The sequence below is a fragment of the Corapipo altera genome, unplaced genomic scaffold (genome assembly GCF_003945725.1).
Source record: "Corapipo altera isolate COAL_440 unplaced genomic scaffold, ASM394572v1 0, whole genome shotgun sequence".
NCBI lineage: Eukaryota > Metazoa > Chordata > Aves > Passeriformes > Pipridae > Corapipo > Corapipo altera.
The window spans coordinates 6,073,197-6,091,465 of NW_020884872.1; the positions used below are offsets into that span (position 1 = coordinate 6,073,197).

An 18,269-nucleotide genomic window follows, 5' to 3' on the forward strand; every position below is an offset into this window, starting at 1 on the left:
AAATTTTTTTTGATTGCCCTGGACTGCTTTGAGTAATATTGAGTTGGTTTGCACCAAACTCCTGATAGGTGTCCAGAAAACAAATGTACCAAGGAAAGTAAGGAATGTGATGGGGTAGAAAATGACACCAATGAAAAGTGTAGCAAACCACTTAGATTCATATTACACAGAATCACAGAATCATTTAGGTTGGAAAAGACCTCTGAGATCAGCTAGTCCAACCTTTCAACAATCACCACCTTGTCAACTAGACCAGAGCACTAAGTACCATCTCCAGTAGTTTCTTGGACATCTCCAGGGGTGGCGACTCCACCACCTCCCTGGGCAGCCCCTTCAATGCCTGACAACCCTTTCTGTGAAGAAATTCCTTCCATATTTTTGGAGATGGTATCCCATAGATGATGATGTTATCTGGCTCTGTGGCCGTGTTTGGTTGCTCATTGCGTCTTCAAGGTTCAGGAAGGAGCAAAAAATAACAATAAAAAGGTAAATAACTGAGTTGTAGCATATATGGCTGAAATGGAAAGAGTGCTGCAGATCACCAGGGATATTGGGAGGCAAAACTTGGTTCTGCTCTCCTTATTTTAAGATTTGATGCTCTGAAAGAATGGACTTTCTCCCTCTCAGATTTTTAAGACCAGAAGATGTATTAGTGGATAAATAGAAATTTAGACAATGATATAAATTGCCACAGTCAACAGTTTTTTCTGTGATTCTATGATTCAATGGTTCAAGCAGTTCAGCTTACATTGACCCATCAGTGTCTGTCACCATTCTTCTTTGGAAGCAATTTTGTAGAATTTTTTTAGATTAGCAGGGTTGTATTGCCCCTTTTAATGCCTTTTGGACAGGATGGATTTTGACTTAGGAAAAACACCATGTTCAGGTCACCATTTATATATGTGAACCAACAGTATATAAATGCAGTCCTTGGATCGGTTGATGATCCTGGGATCCAGTTTAATGCAGTGATGCTGGTTTTGCAGCAACCATGACTGTAGGTAGCACCTTGTCATAGGTCACATCAGCTGAAATGTAACTTTTTTTTGGGACTTGCTGTTCCCTTTCAGACCAATGGATGTGTATTGAGAGGAGAACATATGCACCCAGTACCTGCCAGCTATAGAACAGGAATCAAAAGTTGATAAGCCATGTTTTAAAGTTAAAAGACAAAAAAATACCAAAGGGAAAGGAAAGAATCAATTCTTTATGCCACATTATCTGAGAGAAATAATTTTTAAGGAAGTAAATCAGGAAGGGTGATACTATTTGGAGTTGTAGTCATCTGATTACCATGGGCAATTTGCTGAAAATCTGAGATGTACTATAAATAATTTGACAATTCTCTGATCTGAAGGACCTTATTGCAAGAAAAACAAGGATTAAAACCAATCCAGAATTGTTTTCATGTATTTTCAGAGGGCACAGTGACCCTGTAAATACTTCTTTGGTAATGGCAGTGTTTCGTGTACTGCAATTGTGTGGTGTCATTTGAAAACCCTAAACCCCTGTTTTAAGGTTGGACAGTACCATGCAGTTGTGATCCTGTTTTTAAGAGCAAATAATTAAAAATATGTTTCTCTTAATTTCTCCTTTCTCAGAGGATTCTGGAGAGTACGAATCCACTGCGCCCTTACGAGCGCTTTGACACTTTGAAACAATTTCTGGAGTACGATGGACAAGTTTTAGGTTTTACCTGTGCCTGGAATGACCCAGAATGTCTGCATTATGGCCCACGAGAACTTGTTCTTCGTTATTATTTGGCTGATGATACAATTGATATAAGAGAAGTTTTACCAGTAAACTCAGGCCGGGATGTAGTTCCATATTTCCTCAAAAGAGATAAACTTCCAAAGGTGAGGAATGAAAATTTCAACGTCATTCAAGTTCTTCCACTAGTTAAGAAATATTGAACGCCTTGTTTTGAAAATCCTGTACTAGAATTGCAGTGATATATAGAAAGTGTTTGCAGAGTATTAATCTTAATTGCATGATTTAGGTTTTGCACATGTATTTATGTAGTAACTTTGTAAGTGATGGAAAAATGGCTCAAGGCTTGTCATGTTTAAACTAAGACAGAGATGACCTATGATTTTCTTTCTCCTATATTAGTGTATTAAGGTAAATCTATTAATAAAACTCTGCAGTAATGGAAGTCCAGAAAAAATAATTAATATTGATAAACTCATGTGAAACTAAGGGGATTCAGATTTGATCCATGGCTTATATTTGCAACCTTTGGAAAAGTCAGTTTTAGTATTCCATAGCAATACTACTTTATAAGAAATGTAGTGTGATTTCTTAAAATTGAATTTCTAGATTTGGGACCTTAAGCAAAGCTAGTTAAAATCAATAGGAATCCATCAATAAGCTTTGTCGGGCATTAATCAGGTGCTTGTATGAGAAAGACTCCTCTCAGAGAAATCTTCAAAGGGTTTGAGTCTTCTGTAACCCTGTTATGATTATAAAATTAATGAGCTGGATATGCTTCTGTGTCACTTCAGGCAGATCCTGATGACAGAATAACATCAGCCAACAGATGGAGTAAAATACTGGGAATCTTTTTCTTCTTTCCTTCTAGCACTGATAATCTGTTTGTGATTCCAGAGAGGTACATGAGGTTTTACAGTAAAAACCTAACAGCAAAATATTACACTTTTCTCACCCTTGTACGTCCTGTGTTCTGAGATGCTGATTTATCAGTGGCTCTATGTTATCAGACCCCTTCTACCATTGAAGTGCATGTTGCAATTTTAAGGGCTGGCTTCTTCCTCTGGCAACTTTGAGAAGGGCAGCAGAGGAGGTCAGTCAAAAGTTGGGATGTCAGGGAAGGTGGTAAGACAAACCTGATTCCGCTGAACCAGCAACTAATTCATAATTAACATATTAACTTTGATATTACTGGGATAAATTACTCTTGTAATTTTGAAACTCACAACAGAAACAAATATACTAACAGTTTTACCAACAGAATCAAGCTGACTTGAAGATCCTGTGTGTGTGCAGTGGTTCAGACCAACTCTGAATGGTTCTTTGCATGTTTTTATAATTATTACCAATCAAAAAAGTAACCTTTAGAGCAGATGTTGACGATGATGTGGTGCTTCAGCTGTGTTGACCTTTGCTTTCTGTTTGCTTTCAAGAAAAAAAAAGAGGCTTTACCCTTGGATGCACAGTAAGATTCTGGATGCTGCTTCTGGAATATGTACTGGCTTTTGACATACAACACTGGCTTTTAGGTTTGGTGGTGTAATCTTACCTTTAGAATTTACTAAAAATTCTCCCTGGAAAATACTGCAATAACAGCCAGTCTGTAACAAACCTGCTAATTCTAAGGTACCAGAATTCTCTTTCTTCACTCTTAACTGTATTTCTGAAGAGTTGGTCCCTTCTGTTGCAGGATGCTCCCATTGAGATGTTACAGCCAGGCACAATCACCAATTACACTCTTCTCAATGTGTTGGGAAAGTCAGAAAGAAACAAAGGATACTACATTCGGGACACTCTGCAGGTCAGATATTATTGAATGCCTCCAGCTGTTGAATATCTTCATAGTAGTTTTTGTAATTTCTGTGATTGTTATCCTCTGCAACAAAGAGGGTTATTTATAGAGTTGTGCTGCCACTGGAGAATAGCTCAAATAAAAACTGCTCAGGTTTACTGTTTGTAAATCCCTCATTTGTAAAAGTGAAGTAGCTTAACATGGGGTGAAATATACTTGCAAATGGACTTTGCAGGTTATGTGTTAAATCACACTCACTAAATGACCTGGGTTTTAAGGAAGGTTATGGGATTCTGGGATTTATGGAGCTGCTGTATGAATGTTCCTTTATTAGACAGGAGCGGTGCGTCAGGAATTTTACAAAGACTGCGACTTGAAAATAGGGGCAGTAATTAATGTTTGGGGAAGGAAGATGGTAATCTGTGACTGTGATGAGTTCACTAAAGAATATTACAGGAAAAAGTACGGAACTGGTAAGTAGTGATAATTATCCTTTCCTTATGAGCATTTTTATACTCCTGAGTTTGACAGAGCTGTCTTCAAATTTTATTACTGACAAAACATGCTCATTAAAACCTTTCACAATAACAATCTGTTGTAGGCCATTTGCAGCAAAGCAGTAATTTTGCAGGTGATCCAGAAGAGCTTTCTTATATGTTACTCCATTGAAAACTAACACATAATGCACATGTTCTTTTCCTAACTGCCTCTGTCTTAAAAGGACAACGACAAAATAGTCATATGGATAGACTGCCATTTCTTCTTCTCTCCTTCCCCCTCCCATTCCCATAGCTGTGTTTGCAGTCAGAAAATAATAAAGAGCATGTAGTGAGCGGGTAAGTAGAATGAGCTCAATTATTCCCTCTTACTATGTTTCATTTCAAAATCCTCACATAATAAGATTTTCTGACATGACAGTACTAGTCTATCACATTATTGTTTTTTTTTTACAGTGCATTTTTGTGTATTCTGGACCATTAGAGTATGTATCCTGTGAAGTTTCAGCACTAAATTCTGGAAACATTTAGCAACTATGTCCATAATGGAAAAGCATTTTGGAAATGAATAGTGGTTTTCATTTATCTGTTTTTGAATGTCCTCGGTCAGACTTGCTAATGGTTCCATCATGGACATCTTCCTGCAGAAATGACTTCGTTATTTTCTGGCAGTTTATTCATTCAATAAATGTAACTAAGCATCTGACTGTTCAGAGATGATTGGAAGAATTCTATGGCCTTTCTCTGATATTGTGAAACAAATTATCTGAACAGGCTATTTCTTTTACCTTAACTTGTGATTGGATAGAGTGTGTGGATCAGAGCCTGTCTGCTATATTGGGAAAATTAAATTATATAGCATTACCATTCAAATACTAAATTTTTTAATTGGCAAAACATGTCTCATTAGGATTTTTTTAATAATACCTTTGCGTGTTTGTACCAAAATAAACCTGTTCTTGCACTAGTCAGTGTGTGAGGAAGCCGTGTTCAATAACCACAGTATTATCTATAAGAATCTATAATAGTAGGAGTCTTAACTCCAGAGATGCAAAATAGGGGCTTCTTCCCTGAGAAGCAATATCCTCTATCTTAGCAAAATATCCTGGAACAGTGAATGGGGATTTCTTACTCAGGGCAGGCAATAACTGAAATGCAGCTGACCATCCTGCACCAAATATGCAGTGCAACCAAGTGTTAAACAAATGCAAAGTCCCTTCCCCTCCTCTAATGCTGGCTCAGTAATTACTGGTGATGTCTCTGGATGTTAAAGTGGACCAGAAGTAGAATCAGGGAAGGTTTTAGCTTAGAAGCAGGTTTTGAGAGAGAATGAGTGAGTGTTCACCTTTTACTCTTGGTGAGTTACGCATTTTGTTAGTGTCTGGTGGACGTGCAAGGTACTCTCAGTGGGCTCAGTCCCACAAAGTGCTCGACATTCCGTCCCGATCCAATTAAACCCTGAAACGTACTTAATTGCAGTTCGAGTCCAGGGAGACCATTTACTTGAGTAAGCAAGCAGATAAATTAGTTCTTACATCAAGGCACAGTACTCAGCACCTCATGGCATCAATCCAGATGTTTTGTTATTGTGTTTTCACATCACTCCCCTTCAAGTCATACTGTTCTGCCAAAGCCATTAAAGAGGCCGACGTTTATTTTTGAGTCTGCAGTTTCAGCATAAGTTGCTTGCCCATGGAATTTGCCTTTTAGGAGAATTAAGAGTAGTTTAGATTTTCTCTTGAAGATCATGATTATGATATCCTATAATATCTCCAGTGTGAACTTCTTACCTTAGTTGTGAAACAGACTTTCAATAAAAACAGGTTTCAACTGTTTGTTATACATATCCTCTTATGTATAGAGCCCATCATGGTAACAATGCCATTCCTCCATGTTCCTGCCACCTCTTATATTGTCCAAGTCTGGTGGCATTTCTCTCATCTGTTCTTGGCTGTAATGCTCAGAGGTTTCTGCCCTCTTCCTCTGAAAGTAGAATTTCTTGCCTGTTTTAATATATTTGTGAAAAGCAGAGTTTTTCTATGGATAAACATAGCTAATGCCCTTCAATAGCAAGCTAATGACATCACTGTAATGTAGAAGTGCTATGAATGGAAGAGAAGATGCATTAATGAGCAATATTACTTGTCCAGACTTGCTAGTGCAGCCTCAGAGGAGGAGAAAAATATTCTATAGCCATGTAGGTGTTGTGGTCACCCTGCTGAAATGGGAAAGAGACTGATGTGCAGTGGGGGGAAGTTGATACTTGTCCTTCTCACTTAATACAGTATCTTAGCACAGAGTTGAGTATAAAGTGTTCTTTCTCAAATAACAGATTACTCCTGAAGGAGCAAAACCAGTAAAATCTGGTTTCCTACTGATTTTTCTTCGCTGTGCCGGCACCTCCCAAGCCTTTGTGTTCTGCCTTTCCACGGCACCCTGCGATCCCTCTCCTGTCCCAGCTCTCCTCGCCCTCCCACCCCCTCATTTCTCAGGCTCCTCTCTGACCCGCTGCCTGGGCAGAGCAGTGTGTGGGGTGATGGGCTGGACAGTCCATGTGTGCTGTTGGCCAGGCAGCTGCTGCTGGATAACAGCTGACTCCTTGCTTTCCCCTCAGCGGGGGCATTAAAGCCTGCTGCCAGTTTTCACTAGACTCGTCAGAGGTCAGTGTCTCTGCTGTCCAACCCCTCCACTACACGTGTTGGAGACTGAGCAGCAGCTTCTAAATTTTCTTGTGCGCCTTTGGATGCCTTTTTTCCCTCAGGTAACTGTAATAGTCGTGAAGTAAGACTCTGTAAATGGAGATTTACTTTGAATCAGGATAAACACTGTCATGTTTCAGCTGCATGGAGTTCTGCGAGCAGTAAATTTTCTTTAATCCTGCACATAAAAGTTGTGAAGATGGTTTTATTGCCTTCTTATTTTACTTCTTACCTCAGTTGTGAAACAGACTTTCAATAAAAACAGGTTTCAGCTGTTTATTATACACGTCCTCATATGTATAGAGAACAGCATGGTAGCAATGCCATCAATCCACGTTATCACCACCTCTTATATTGTCCAAGTCTAGTGGGATTTCTCTCTCCTCTTCTTGGCTCAGAGGTGTCCACTCTTCCTCTGAAAGGAGAATTTCTTGCCTGCTTGCTATATACTGATATTCAGTATGGTTATCACTCTAATCCAAAGTATGTAGCACTTGACTCTTCCTTGAAATATGGTCTTATCTAGCACATGAGGGTTTTCCTACAGTTCTTTGATGAGAGCAGAAGGTAATCTTGCAATGTATACCAAAATCTTACGGTGTATATTGAAACTGAAAGCTGACAAGCTCATTTGAGCTGGTTTAATGCTGCCTCTCCGGCAACAAATTCTTCTTGAGGAATTTAGTTTTTCTTACTAAGAAGGCTTTGCTGTCTGTAAATTTTTTATATGCTAAAGATGTGGCTGAAGTTGTTTTGTTTCTTGCAGCTCCCAGTGCTTGTTCTAATCTCACTCAGGTTTTGATGTCGTGAGAAAGCTACAAGTATGTGGTACATGTTTGATATATGAGGTGAAATAAACCCCTACTTACTGCAGTAAGAAAGAGTGAAACTGTCCATGGGAAAAATACCTGTGCTGTTCTTCCTGGAAGTAGAAATTTGTAATTCTGGACTTTCAATTTACTCTCTCTCTACCCACTGTAAATTCGCACTGAAAGTGTTGCAACCTGGAAGAAGAGAGCATTGATTCCTTTTCCAGACTGGACATAGGTAATTTTCTTAAGCAGCAGTGATTGCCTTTGAGAGGAATGCATTTTGTGTGTAAGTACCTGTCTCATTCTACCCTAATCCTGTGTGGCAGAGCAAAGATGAAATGAGTTTTGAGCTCAGGTAACTGGCTGTTCACAAGCTGCAGAAATGAGGTTTTGTCTGGTTTTGTGAACTGTATTTCTCCATGGCACTTTCTTTCTGAATCTCCTCACTCACAAGTGAGAATCTGAATACATAATCCTCTAAAATCCTGGGAAATATAGGTGGCACAAGGCTGGATATTTGCACTGTTCTCCTTAGTGAATCTAGGCAGGTGGGGATTGGTCTCTCCTCCCAGGTAACAAGCAACAGGACAAGATGAAACGACCTCGAGTTGCACCAGGGGAGTTTACACTGGACATTAGGAAAAACTTCTTGACTGAAAGGTTTGTCAAGCACTGGAACAGTGCCCAGGGAAGTGATGGAGTCACCATCTCTGAAGTGTTCAAAAAACATGTGGCACTTAGGGACATGGTTTTGTGGTGGACCTTAACAGTTGGACTTGATGATCTCAGAGGTCTTTTCCAAAGTAATGATTCTATGAGTGAAGTCAAGTCATTTTACTTCATGTAAAGGGACGGGATGGGAACCAAAGGGCTGAACTTCTCTTTGGACTTCATGTCCTGCACGCTTTCATTGCGAGGGATTTAACGTACCCTTGGGGGGCAACACACTGTTCCTCCTAATTTGTAGTTTCCTTCTAGTTTATAAATCTAATTTTCATCCGCATGTGCTAAAGTACATAAAAAGGGAAATGCTTTAGCGTTCTGTAATGAATGCCTTATGCACGAGTGTGAATGTGCAGACGCTGTGACGGGCACAGAAACACAGGAGCTTCTTTGTCCTCTGCATCCAGGGTGCTCCCAGCACTTCTGGCAGGACCTGCGGCAACCGAGCAAAGAGAAGGGGCTCGTGTCTAGTAAAATACTTGTTGCGTAATTAAAAAATTAACGCTCGCGTTGATCAACGGCATCAAGGCCCTCGTCACGCCGCCGTCCTGCCGCGCTGCCACTGGATGGCGCTGCGGGAGCGCGGGAGCCGCCGCCCGCCGCCCTTCCCGGTGCCGCTTTTCCCGGCGATGGAATGGGAATCCTGCGGGGAATCCCGTGGAGTTCAGTACCTATGGACATCGAGGTTTGCTTTCTTCCTCCATGTATGCCGATTTACAGGCTGCTTGTTTGCGGTATCAAGAATTGCCTGTAATCAGTGGCACGCTGTGGCATCGTGAAAAGGTGGTGTTTTGGTGACAAGCAGTATGTAGAAAATAGGGAATCTCACAAAGTTTAATGGGAATCTCATGGGATGAATAATAAGATTATATAAGGATATAATAAGATTAAGTGCAAGGTGCTGCACCTGTGTTGGAGCAACCCCCAGTATCAACCCAGGCTGGGGAATGAGCAGGTGGAGAGCAGCCCTGGCGAGAAGGACTTGGGGATACTGATGGATGAGAGGCTGGACATGACCCAGCCATGTGCACTTACAGCTCAGAATTCAGCCATGTCCTGGCCTGCATCAAAAGCCCACACCAGCAGGTCAAGGGAGGTGATTCTGCCCCTTTGCTCTGCTCAGGTGGACCCCACCTGGAATGCTGCATCCAGCTCTGGGGTCCCAGCATAGGAGAGGCATCATCCTGTTGGAACGAGTCCAGAAGAGGCCACCAAGATGATCAGAGGGATGGAGCACCTCTCCTGTGAGGAAAGGTTGAGAAAATTGGTTTGTTCAGCCTGGAAAAGAGAAGTCTTCTGGGTGAACTAATTGTGGCCTTCCAGTACTTGAAAGGAGCCTACAAGAAAAATGGAGAGAGACCATTTCCAATGGCATGTAAGGACAGGACGAGAGGTAGTGACTTCAAACTGAAAGAGAATAGGTTTAGATTAGTTATTAGGAGGAAGTTCTTTGCTGTGCAGGGGGTGAGGCACTGGAGCAGGTTGCCCAAAGAAGGTGTGGATGCCCCATCCCTGGAAGTGTTCAAGGCCACACTGGATGGGGCTCTAAGCAACCTGGTCTAGTGGAAGGTGTCCCTGAACTAAATGATCCTTCCAACCCAAACCATTCTGTGATACTATGATTTTAGTGCATGTGTACACCTTTCATGGTGAAGATGACTTTAAACATTTCTGAATGGACTTTTTTTTTGCACATGGGCTTGTGTTTTTATGGAGAAAAATCCTAGCCTGATTCCGCAGAACCCCTTTTTGACTGATTTAGGTGAAAGTATCAGCTTTTTGAGTCAGACCACGTTCTTCTAAGAGGCAAAGGCCAATGGAGATCTCGTATTTTCAAGTTAAAGAAAAACTCTGACATCTGAACACTTGCTTTATTTTTCAACTCACACTGCTGCAAGTCAGATCTTAAGTGTTGTGCTTTGATCTTCTAATATAGCCATGTTTTAAACATTTTAATCACAAACCAGTGTTCCAAGTGACAGTGATTTTGTCATCCTCCTCTATTTGCACTAAAACCCATGTTACAAGTTTAGGTTATTCATCTCTCCTCTGTTCTGGATAGAAAAGTTAAGTTTTAAAGAAGAAAAGCCTTTATTTCATGGGATCTGCTTTTATGCACTGGTCACTTAAATCACTCTTTGTCTCCTGGGCTGTGGTTTGTGATCCATCTTCTTCCAGTTTGGCTCATGTGTTTGTCTTTCACTTAGTAGCCCAGCCAGCTCTCCCTCTCCAACCCACCCCGGTGTGAGGTGATGCTGTTCCACATGGACAGTTCCGTGCCAGTTGGCTCTGACCCTCTTATTGCACCTGTGCTGGTGCAGAAAGGGCTCTGATGGTTGTGGGGGGCAGCAGGCTGGGCTTGAGGCCACAGCAAAGAGGGCCAACTGGAACCTGGGCTGCCCAGAAATTGAGGAAAGTGCTTATTCCCATCTACTCCATGCTCGTGAGACCTAATCAAGGCACTGTGTCCCATTTTGGGTCTGCCATGCCAGGAAAGACAGAGACCAGCCAAGGTGAGTTCAGGGCAGGCCCCAGGACAGTCAGGGCTGAGGAACACTTGGGGAGCAGGGTTTTCTCAGCCCAGGAAGGGCCCTGAGTGGCCACTTGTGCCCGCCCATGCGGAGGTGCTGAAACCAGGCAGCCTGGCCCTTCTCAGGGGTACATGGCAGGAGGCACCAGACAACAGGAGTAAGTGGAACCAAGAGTGTCAGAGCTGGATATAAGGAAAAACTTTATTCACTGGGGCAGGCTGTGCAGGCTCTGCCCTGGGAGGTTTTGAGCCCCAACTGGACACAGCCCTGGGCAACCTGGTCTGACCTGGGGCTGACCCTGTGCTGAGCAGGTGACCACACTGGAGACCTCCCAACATGACCCTGTGTTCCCATGGCTGAGGTCTTCATTTTCCTCAAGTCTGCCCATTTACTTTTTCCCATATACAAGTTACTTTTTTCCCATTTTTCATTAACCTCATTTAAGCAGCAGACTGTGTTGCTGTTCAGTTTTATGTGAACCCCACTGGAAGCTGGGAGCTGTCCTTCCGTGGAAGGGCAGTGCAAGCAACAAGGGGCCAAATGGTGCAACAAGATTTTCACCAACAGAGGAATAAAGAGGGTCAGGAAAGCAGTGCTTTTAGAAGCAACTTCTGTGGGAATTGAGTGCAGGTCCCTGACAGGACACGCCTCTGCTGAATCAGGAGAGCTCCTGCTGTGTATCTGGGATTGTCATTGATCACTACAGGGAAAGATTTGAGACTGGGAAAATGAGGAAAAACAAAGCTTCCAAAACTCTGGATATAATGAGATGTGGACTGAAGCGATTGGCTTCAATGTACCAAAAACTTCTTATATATGTATGCTTTAAATAATGAATAAAATTTCATTTATTCATGTATTTATTTTCCTCTGGCCGAAAGCACAGGGCAGGAAACTCATAAACCAATTATTTACTTAATCATGTTGTCTCAAAGGATAAAACTGAAAAATTAATTTAGAATTTTTAATTTACTATTTTATCCCATTTTGAAACTATATTTGTCTTTCTTTTTGCCTGTGTATCTTAATGATATTTTTTAAAGATTTTAAGATTATAGATGAAATCCTGAAACCCTTGAAGAAACAATAATTTTGCTGTCGGCTCAATGGAGTCTTTTTCTACCCTGTAACAGTAGGAGGGATCCTGGTTTGACTTTGATCAGTGCTCTGTTACACAAATAGGCTAATAAGTATTTATATTGGAAGTTTAAATGCTTAGTAGAATGGCTTCATCACATCAGTAATAAATAAGTCTTACTGTCTTTGTTGTAGTGGATTTCACCCCAGTTCAGTTTAAGACTCCACCACCTCCAGAACCAGAAAAACCTGTTCCCCCTTATAATGGATTTGGTTCCGAAGAGGATTCTCTGAACTCCTGTAAGAAGCTGCTTCCCCAGGCTCCCCTAAAAGATTACAGGAAATTCCTGGTTAAAGACAGGTATTTTGTGTGAAAAATAATTTCAACTTTTTAAATTGTGTATTTTTGTGAAGGAGATAAATGCTATGTAGGGATGTAATTTTTTTTCAGCAAAATATGCAACTCATCAGGCTTTTAAGGGACAAGTCCATGAGGACTGGGTTAGCAATGTGGTACTTCAATTTTCTACAAACTCTGCAAAATTTCTCTTTGGAGAAGGCAAATATTCTGACCTTCTCATCCCCTACCTTCTTTCCTCTGCTGTCGTCAGAGGGAGTTTGATGGAGGTCTTAGTCCAGGTATTAATCAGGAATTTTGTGTGATCCAACAGTCCAACACAGATTTGGTTTTGTGTTTGACTTTCTGATATTTTTTTGGCTGCTGAATTTACTGTAGCACTTTTAATGGTGTAACCCTTTACTTTTCATTATGAAATGGTTTGTCAGGCAGTGGTTGTTGAAGCCTAACAAAAAGAGCAAAGTCTTGTGCTAAAGATTCACCTGTAGAACCCCTGTAAAAGGGGAAAGCTGTTAGAAGAAGGCTTGGAAATATATTCATACAGGTACTGCAAATTATTTAAAACCCAGTCACTTAACAAATATCCAACCAGTAAGATCATCTGGTGGACCTGAATTTGTGGAGATAATCCTAGTATGACGTGCTATTCAGAATTTGATTTGAAAATATACATACCTAAAAGCGTTCTAAATGTTTTCTAAATTTTCTGGAAAGAAACTTGGAGCTTGATTTGCAACTGAACTTGAATACAAATTCATTCCAGACTTGTGGCAGAGAAATAATTTTCCCCTGAAAACTATTCCTTTCTATCTGGCTGACTCCAGCTGGTTCTGTTAATTTAAGCTGAAAATGGTTTTTGACGAAGTAGTGAATCTTATGCCATTTCCCTTCTAGGTCCAGGAATAACACAATTAATGTATGTTACAAAACTCGGGAGAAGGCATCTCTTAGGGGTGAAAACTTTTCAGATGCTCTGTTTTTGTCTTCTTACCTCTTCCTTTGCCTGTTTCAGATACGGCATGGAAAGTAACACGCTGCGCTTCGGTGCAAAATTCATCACAGAAGATCCTATTGACAAGGATCGGAAATTCATTATTTCCTACTTCCTGAGTGACGACACCATCTCAGTTTTTGAATATACAGAGCGAAACACAGGTAAGATGTAGTAGTGCCTCCAGTCGGTCCCAGCTTCCCTGCTCATTTGGTTAGAGCTTCCAGTAAACATTGTGGCCAGACTCAGCCCTAGCAGAAGCAGGGATGTGGATTTTCAAAAGCAATGGGAATTACATCAACGGGTCTACTGCATTATCTTGCATAGCTGTATGTCATAGTAATTCATGTTCTTCTTCACTCAGAACTACACTGTTCATTGCATGACAGTACTTCACAGTAGCCCTTGGGAACTGCAAGTTTAATGCGTTAGAACTTTTATTACTTTTTAATTTGAAAATCTGGCCTTTAAACACTTGCTTTTGTTGTGGATAACATACAGGAATTGTATTGTAACGGATGATAAATAGGGACAGGAAATACAAGACATCAAGAATGAAAGACTAAATCCTTTGTTTTGCAAAATCATGTTATGAAACTTCCACAGCATCCATTGTATAGAAGAAGCTCATGAAAGCCAAACAGCTGTGATACTTTTTAACATACTTTATCATTAATCATGGAGTGCTGAGCATGTAGAGAGTGAGGATTGCCCAGTGCTAGAGTCTGTATGTGTGTGTGTGTATAATACTGAACTGAATCCCAAGAGCCAGACTGCCAGTGTTTAAGTGACAAATGCTTTGTTACTTCTCAGTTGCTTGATCCTGTTGCTGGAGCATGGTTGCCAAATGTTGTCATGGTTAAATTCTTTAGACCACTGTGGTCTGTTGTAGGCTGCCTCCAACTGAGAATATGAAAGGTTTTGTGATTTTCAAGCATGTTTTTATTTCCTTGAAGTGTCTTGTGCACGGATGGAAGGACACAGAACATGGAAGTCATTCTGTAACTCAGAGAGAGAGGGAAGCTTTGGCTAAGCATGACCCTGTTGGAGAGATTGGTGTGTTCCTGAGGAGCCCACAAAGCTTGTGCAGCAGCAGTTTCAGAGCAGTTAACATCGAGAAGGGCTCTGGCACTTCTTAACATGTGATATCGGAGGAGTGACTGTTAAAAGTTACTGTTGTCCTCTGATAAACCCATAGAGAGAAAAAAAAATCAGAAAATCACATTCACTCAAAGACAAGGGAAAAAGAGGGATAGAAGGTTTCCTCAGTTAGCATGTTAGGCTCTTGTGGAACTGCCTGAATTGCCCTATATCAGCTTCTTGGCACGGAGCACATGTGTGGTACTTCAGGCACTGCTGCAACGGTGACCACATCACTGTGCTCAGTACTACCCTGTTCTCACTGTCACAGCAAGGACTGGCCCAGGGAGGACTGTCCCCTCCCCTTTGCTTCAGGCTCTGGTGCCAGCAGTTGACTTTCTGAGCTCCCCTTATCCTCCTTGCAGTTAAGGACTGAGTATTCCTGATACCCTACAGTTCAGCCTTTGCTGAAAATGACTTCTGATGTTGATACATTTCAGAGCTATGAACATCACATCCATAAAAAATGAAGGTGTGATGAATATCTAGAGCCTTCTGTACTCCTAGAAAACATTTCCTGTGCCAGTGGCCCTACTAAGTAATTTTGAGTGCCCTCATAAGAGTGGGATTTTTGGGAATGTCTGGGTCTTTTCAATCCAAAAAACCTCTGATTGCATCTCTGCTTGTATCCAACTATATTATGAATGCATATATAGGAGCATCACCTCCAACTAAATTACAAGCAGTTCTCTGAGAAGTGTTTTGAAAATGTGTAGAGTACCTGCCTGGGGCTTCATTGAGCATTCCCAGTTTTTCCTGCTTCAGTACAACATCAAGATTTAGCACTTCTTATGGCAACAGTGTCCTGTCATCATTATTTCACTTGTTTCCTGCCATTGAGTGGCCTGTAATTTATGCAACTTCTTGTGTTGCAGCTAAATACACATATACTTATTTATATATTGTGCAATGCTGCATTGAAGAGACAGGACAAGGAGTAGGGATGGGGTAGAGAAGGTACAGCAGCAGTTGGAAAGAGGCCTGGGACTACAGAAGTTTCTTTGTTCCCACCTTTCTTCTTTTCTTTCTTCTTCCTTTCTCTTCTCTCACTATCCCTCCTTCATTTTAGTCATGTCTGAAAGAAAAGTGAATGAGTTTCTTCAGTGTTAAGAATGACAAGGGTTTGCAGAAGTGAGATAAGAGTGGCTAAGGAAAAGGAGTAAGGCATGGAAAATAACCTGACCATCCCTTCTGTGCACAGGTCCAGAGGTTTTGCCTTTTTATTTACACGAACTGGTACAAACTGGCAAATAAAGCTTCAGATCTCAATCCTGAAATGGAAGTAATAAGTTGCTCTTAGTTATCTAAGTTTAGCAACCTGAAGGTTGCAGAGAAGTACTTCACACTATTAGTAACACTGTGAAACTCTATGAAATCCACAGGGCTGGACATCTTGAAGCGCTTCTTGAGATGGGGGTCAAAGCATGAGAACTTTGGCTCCCCATGCAGAGGATCACATCCCCTTTTTTTGCTCAGTGTAAGACCCAGCCAACAGCTGTACAAACACCTGCAAACTCTGATCTGATCTTAATGGAAGAGAGTCTTTCATTGTGGTGTTTATTTTCTGCTTTGAGCCTGGCTCTTGTAGATTTCCATCAGAACTCCTTATCAGGTTTCAGTGCAAAATCTCTAACTTAATGAGATATTTTCAGTCATTTTTCTTTATATCACTTGTAGTGTACTAACCTATAACATTTAGAAAACAATTATGGGACAGAAGTATTAAGATAAGTTTCCAGTTAAAGTGCACAATTGCAAGGAAATAGAAAGGTGAGAGTGAAGTTCCAATCTTACAGAGAAATATTAAATATTAAAAACAATTGCCAGGATTATATAACCTAAAATTTTGTATTTGTTGTAATAGCTGGGTGAAAAGGAATGTGTTAAGATTAGAGTCACTTTAGTGATTAGAATTGTTTTTTGATTCAAGCTAGATCTGACCACTACCATAGTGCATTTTTTTCTCTTTTGCTTTTGTGGTGCTAATAAAGCAATAAAGACAGACATTTGCTCCAAACTCTGGTTTGAAAAGTAGTTTGGGTTTCACATTGTTTTTTGCCTATAAAAGGCACTTTATTAGCACTCTTCATCAACCTTTTATTGGACTTGCATCACTACTTGGTATGAAGGTGTCATTAAATGTTACTGAAGTGTGCTTTTGGCTGTTGGCTTGGAAGCTCAAATATCAACAGGAATAGGGCACATATCCCAGTGAAACCAAACGTGTGACAGAATGTTTTCTAGAAATCTTGGTACATGCAGAGCAATCTTGTGGTGCACCAGGAGATAATACTGGAAAGTGAAATATTGCTTTTAGTGTCTTACCTACCCTTGAGTGCCACGTGCAGTTTCTAGTGACACAAATAAAATCATTGTAGTGTTTAAAGAAATCATGTGACATACCCACCTCATGAAGGAAGGAGCAGATCACAATTAAATTGCATTGGCAGAACAGAGTGTGGAAGACAAAGACATGTCATTCCTGTGTTTTTAAAAAAATCAAAAGCCCTTAAAAAAAAGTTAAAATCCACAATCTTTGGACAGTGCTCTCTGAAGTTGTGGGGTTTTTTTTCCTTTTCTTGGTTTTAACACTTTAGGGATAATTGTCTGCATCTCACTTTTTGCATCTTGTGTTTCTCAAGGGTCAGTTCCAAGGCTGTCAACAGGGTTATGGGAAAGATTTGGAGAGGCACATTTCTGTCCCATTTTAAAGAACACAAAAACGGGGAAGGTGTTTGGCAGGCATTCAAATGAGACGTGTCACAGAATATGCACAATGTAACTGTTGCTGTGGACACTGGCACAGACAGTCCTTTTAGCAAGGAGAGGGAGGGGAAGAGAGAGAGTGTTATGAGACAAGAAACTGAAGCACAAAAACTGGTGTTTAAATACAAATCATCTGTTTTGGGGTGTCTTTTGGTTGGTGCTTTGGTGCTTTTCTTGTGTGTTTTTTGTTTGTTTTTTGTAAGTAAATCCACAATTAATTATTTTAAATTCTCTTCCCACAGGGATACCTGGTGGGAGGTTCTTGGAAAGAGGTCGCATTAAAAAGCCTGGGCAGGAACTCTTTAAGAGTGAACTATCTGAATACTACAAGGCTCATGATCTGTTTGTTGGAGCCAGAGTTTGTTTCCATGGCCACAGCTTTCTTTTGGTGGATGCTGATGAGTACACGTTCAGCTACATGGAGAAGAATGCAAATGAGGTGAAGCAGGCTCTTGTTGCTTTCTATTATCTTTAAGGACTGTGGTTTAGCTATACGTTTTTCTGAATTATTTGTACCCAGTTTCCTCACCCAAAGTTCACAGCCCAGTGCTCTCTGCCTAGCAATGGTTTTAGGAGATGCCAGCCAAGGAGTGCATGCAGGTCTGGCCACTCTTTACTGTCCATTCCCCTCTCCTTTCTCAGAATCCACTCATGCTCTATTAGGGGTTGTTAGAAGGTATATCCCTGCCTATTCCTTCTTGAGACTTCATGGACCTCTTGTCCCTGAGTTGATGTAACCCTGGTTGAACCTACAGATACTGTGTAGCTTCCACAACTTGCTGTGGTAGCAAGTTGAAAAGTTCACTGCCTGCTATGAAAAACAAATATCTGATAACAGAAGTATTTTTTTATCTGTTTTAAAGCAACCTCCCACTAGTTTCAATGCCAGTTCTGGAGCGTGGTGAAGAACCCTATTCACCTTATGCACCACCTTCATAATTTTGTAAATCTAGGACATCCTTCCCACTCAGCCTGATCCTGTCCAGTTGAAGGCTCTCACCCTTTTTAGTCTGTACTTGCAAAGTAACTGTGAGATGTGGAGACTGGAGCAGTACACAGTACTCAAGATGTGAACACATCCAATTTAGCCTTACTGATGAGGCTGTTTTATTTCTTGATTTGATTTTTTGGATTCATACTTATTTTTCTGCTGAAACATTTCCCTTGTAATAT

At 40.9% G+C, this 18,269-nt stretch overlaps 1 protein-coding gene across 1 annotated transcript in view; it reads left to right on the forward strand.

Annotated features, from left to right (window-relative positions):
• EFHC2 (EF-hand domain containing 2) overlaps positions 1-18,269 on the forward strand; it is a 60,259-nt gene that overhangs the window by 23,615 nt on the left and 18,375 nt on the right. The window contains exons 5-10 of the mRNA XM_027645085.1: positions 1,602-1,856; positions 3,401-3,511; positions 3,837-3,975; positions 12,037-12,202; positions 13,212-13,354; positions 17,339-17,535. Coding sequence (XP_027500886.1) covers positions 1,602-1,856; positions 3,401-3,511; positions 3,837-3,975; positions 12,037-12,202; positions 13,212-13,354; positions 17,339-17,535 — 1,011 coding nt within the window. The remainder of the gene's footprint in view (positions 1-1,601; positions 1,857-3,400; positions 3,512-3,836; positions 3,976-12,036; positions 12,203-13,211; positions 13,355-17,338; positions 17,536-18,269) is intronic.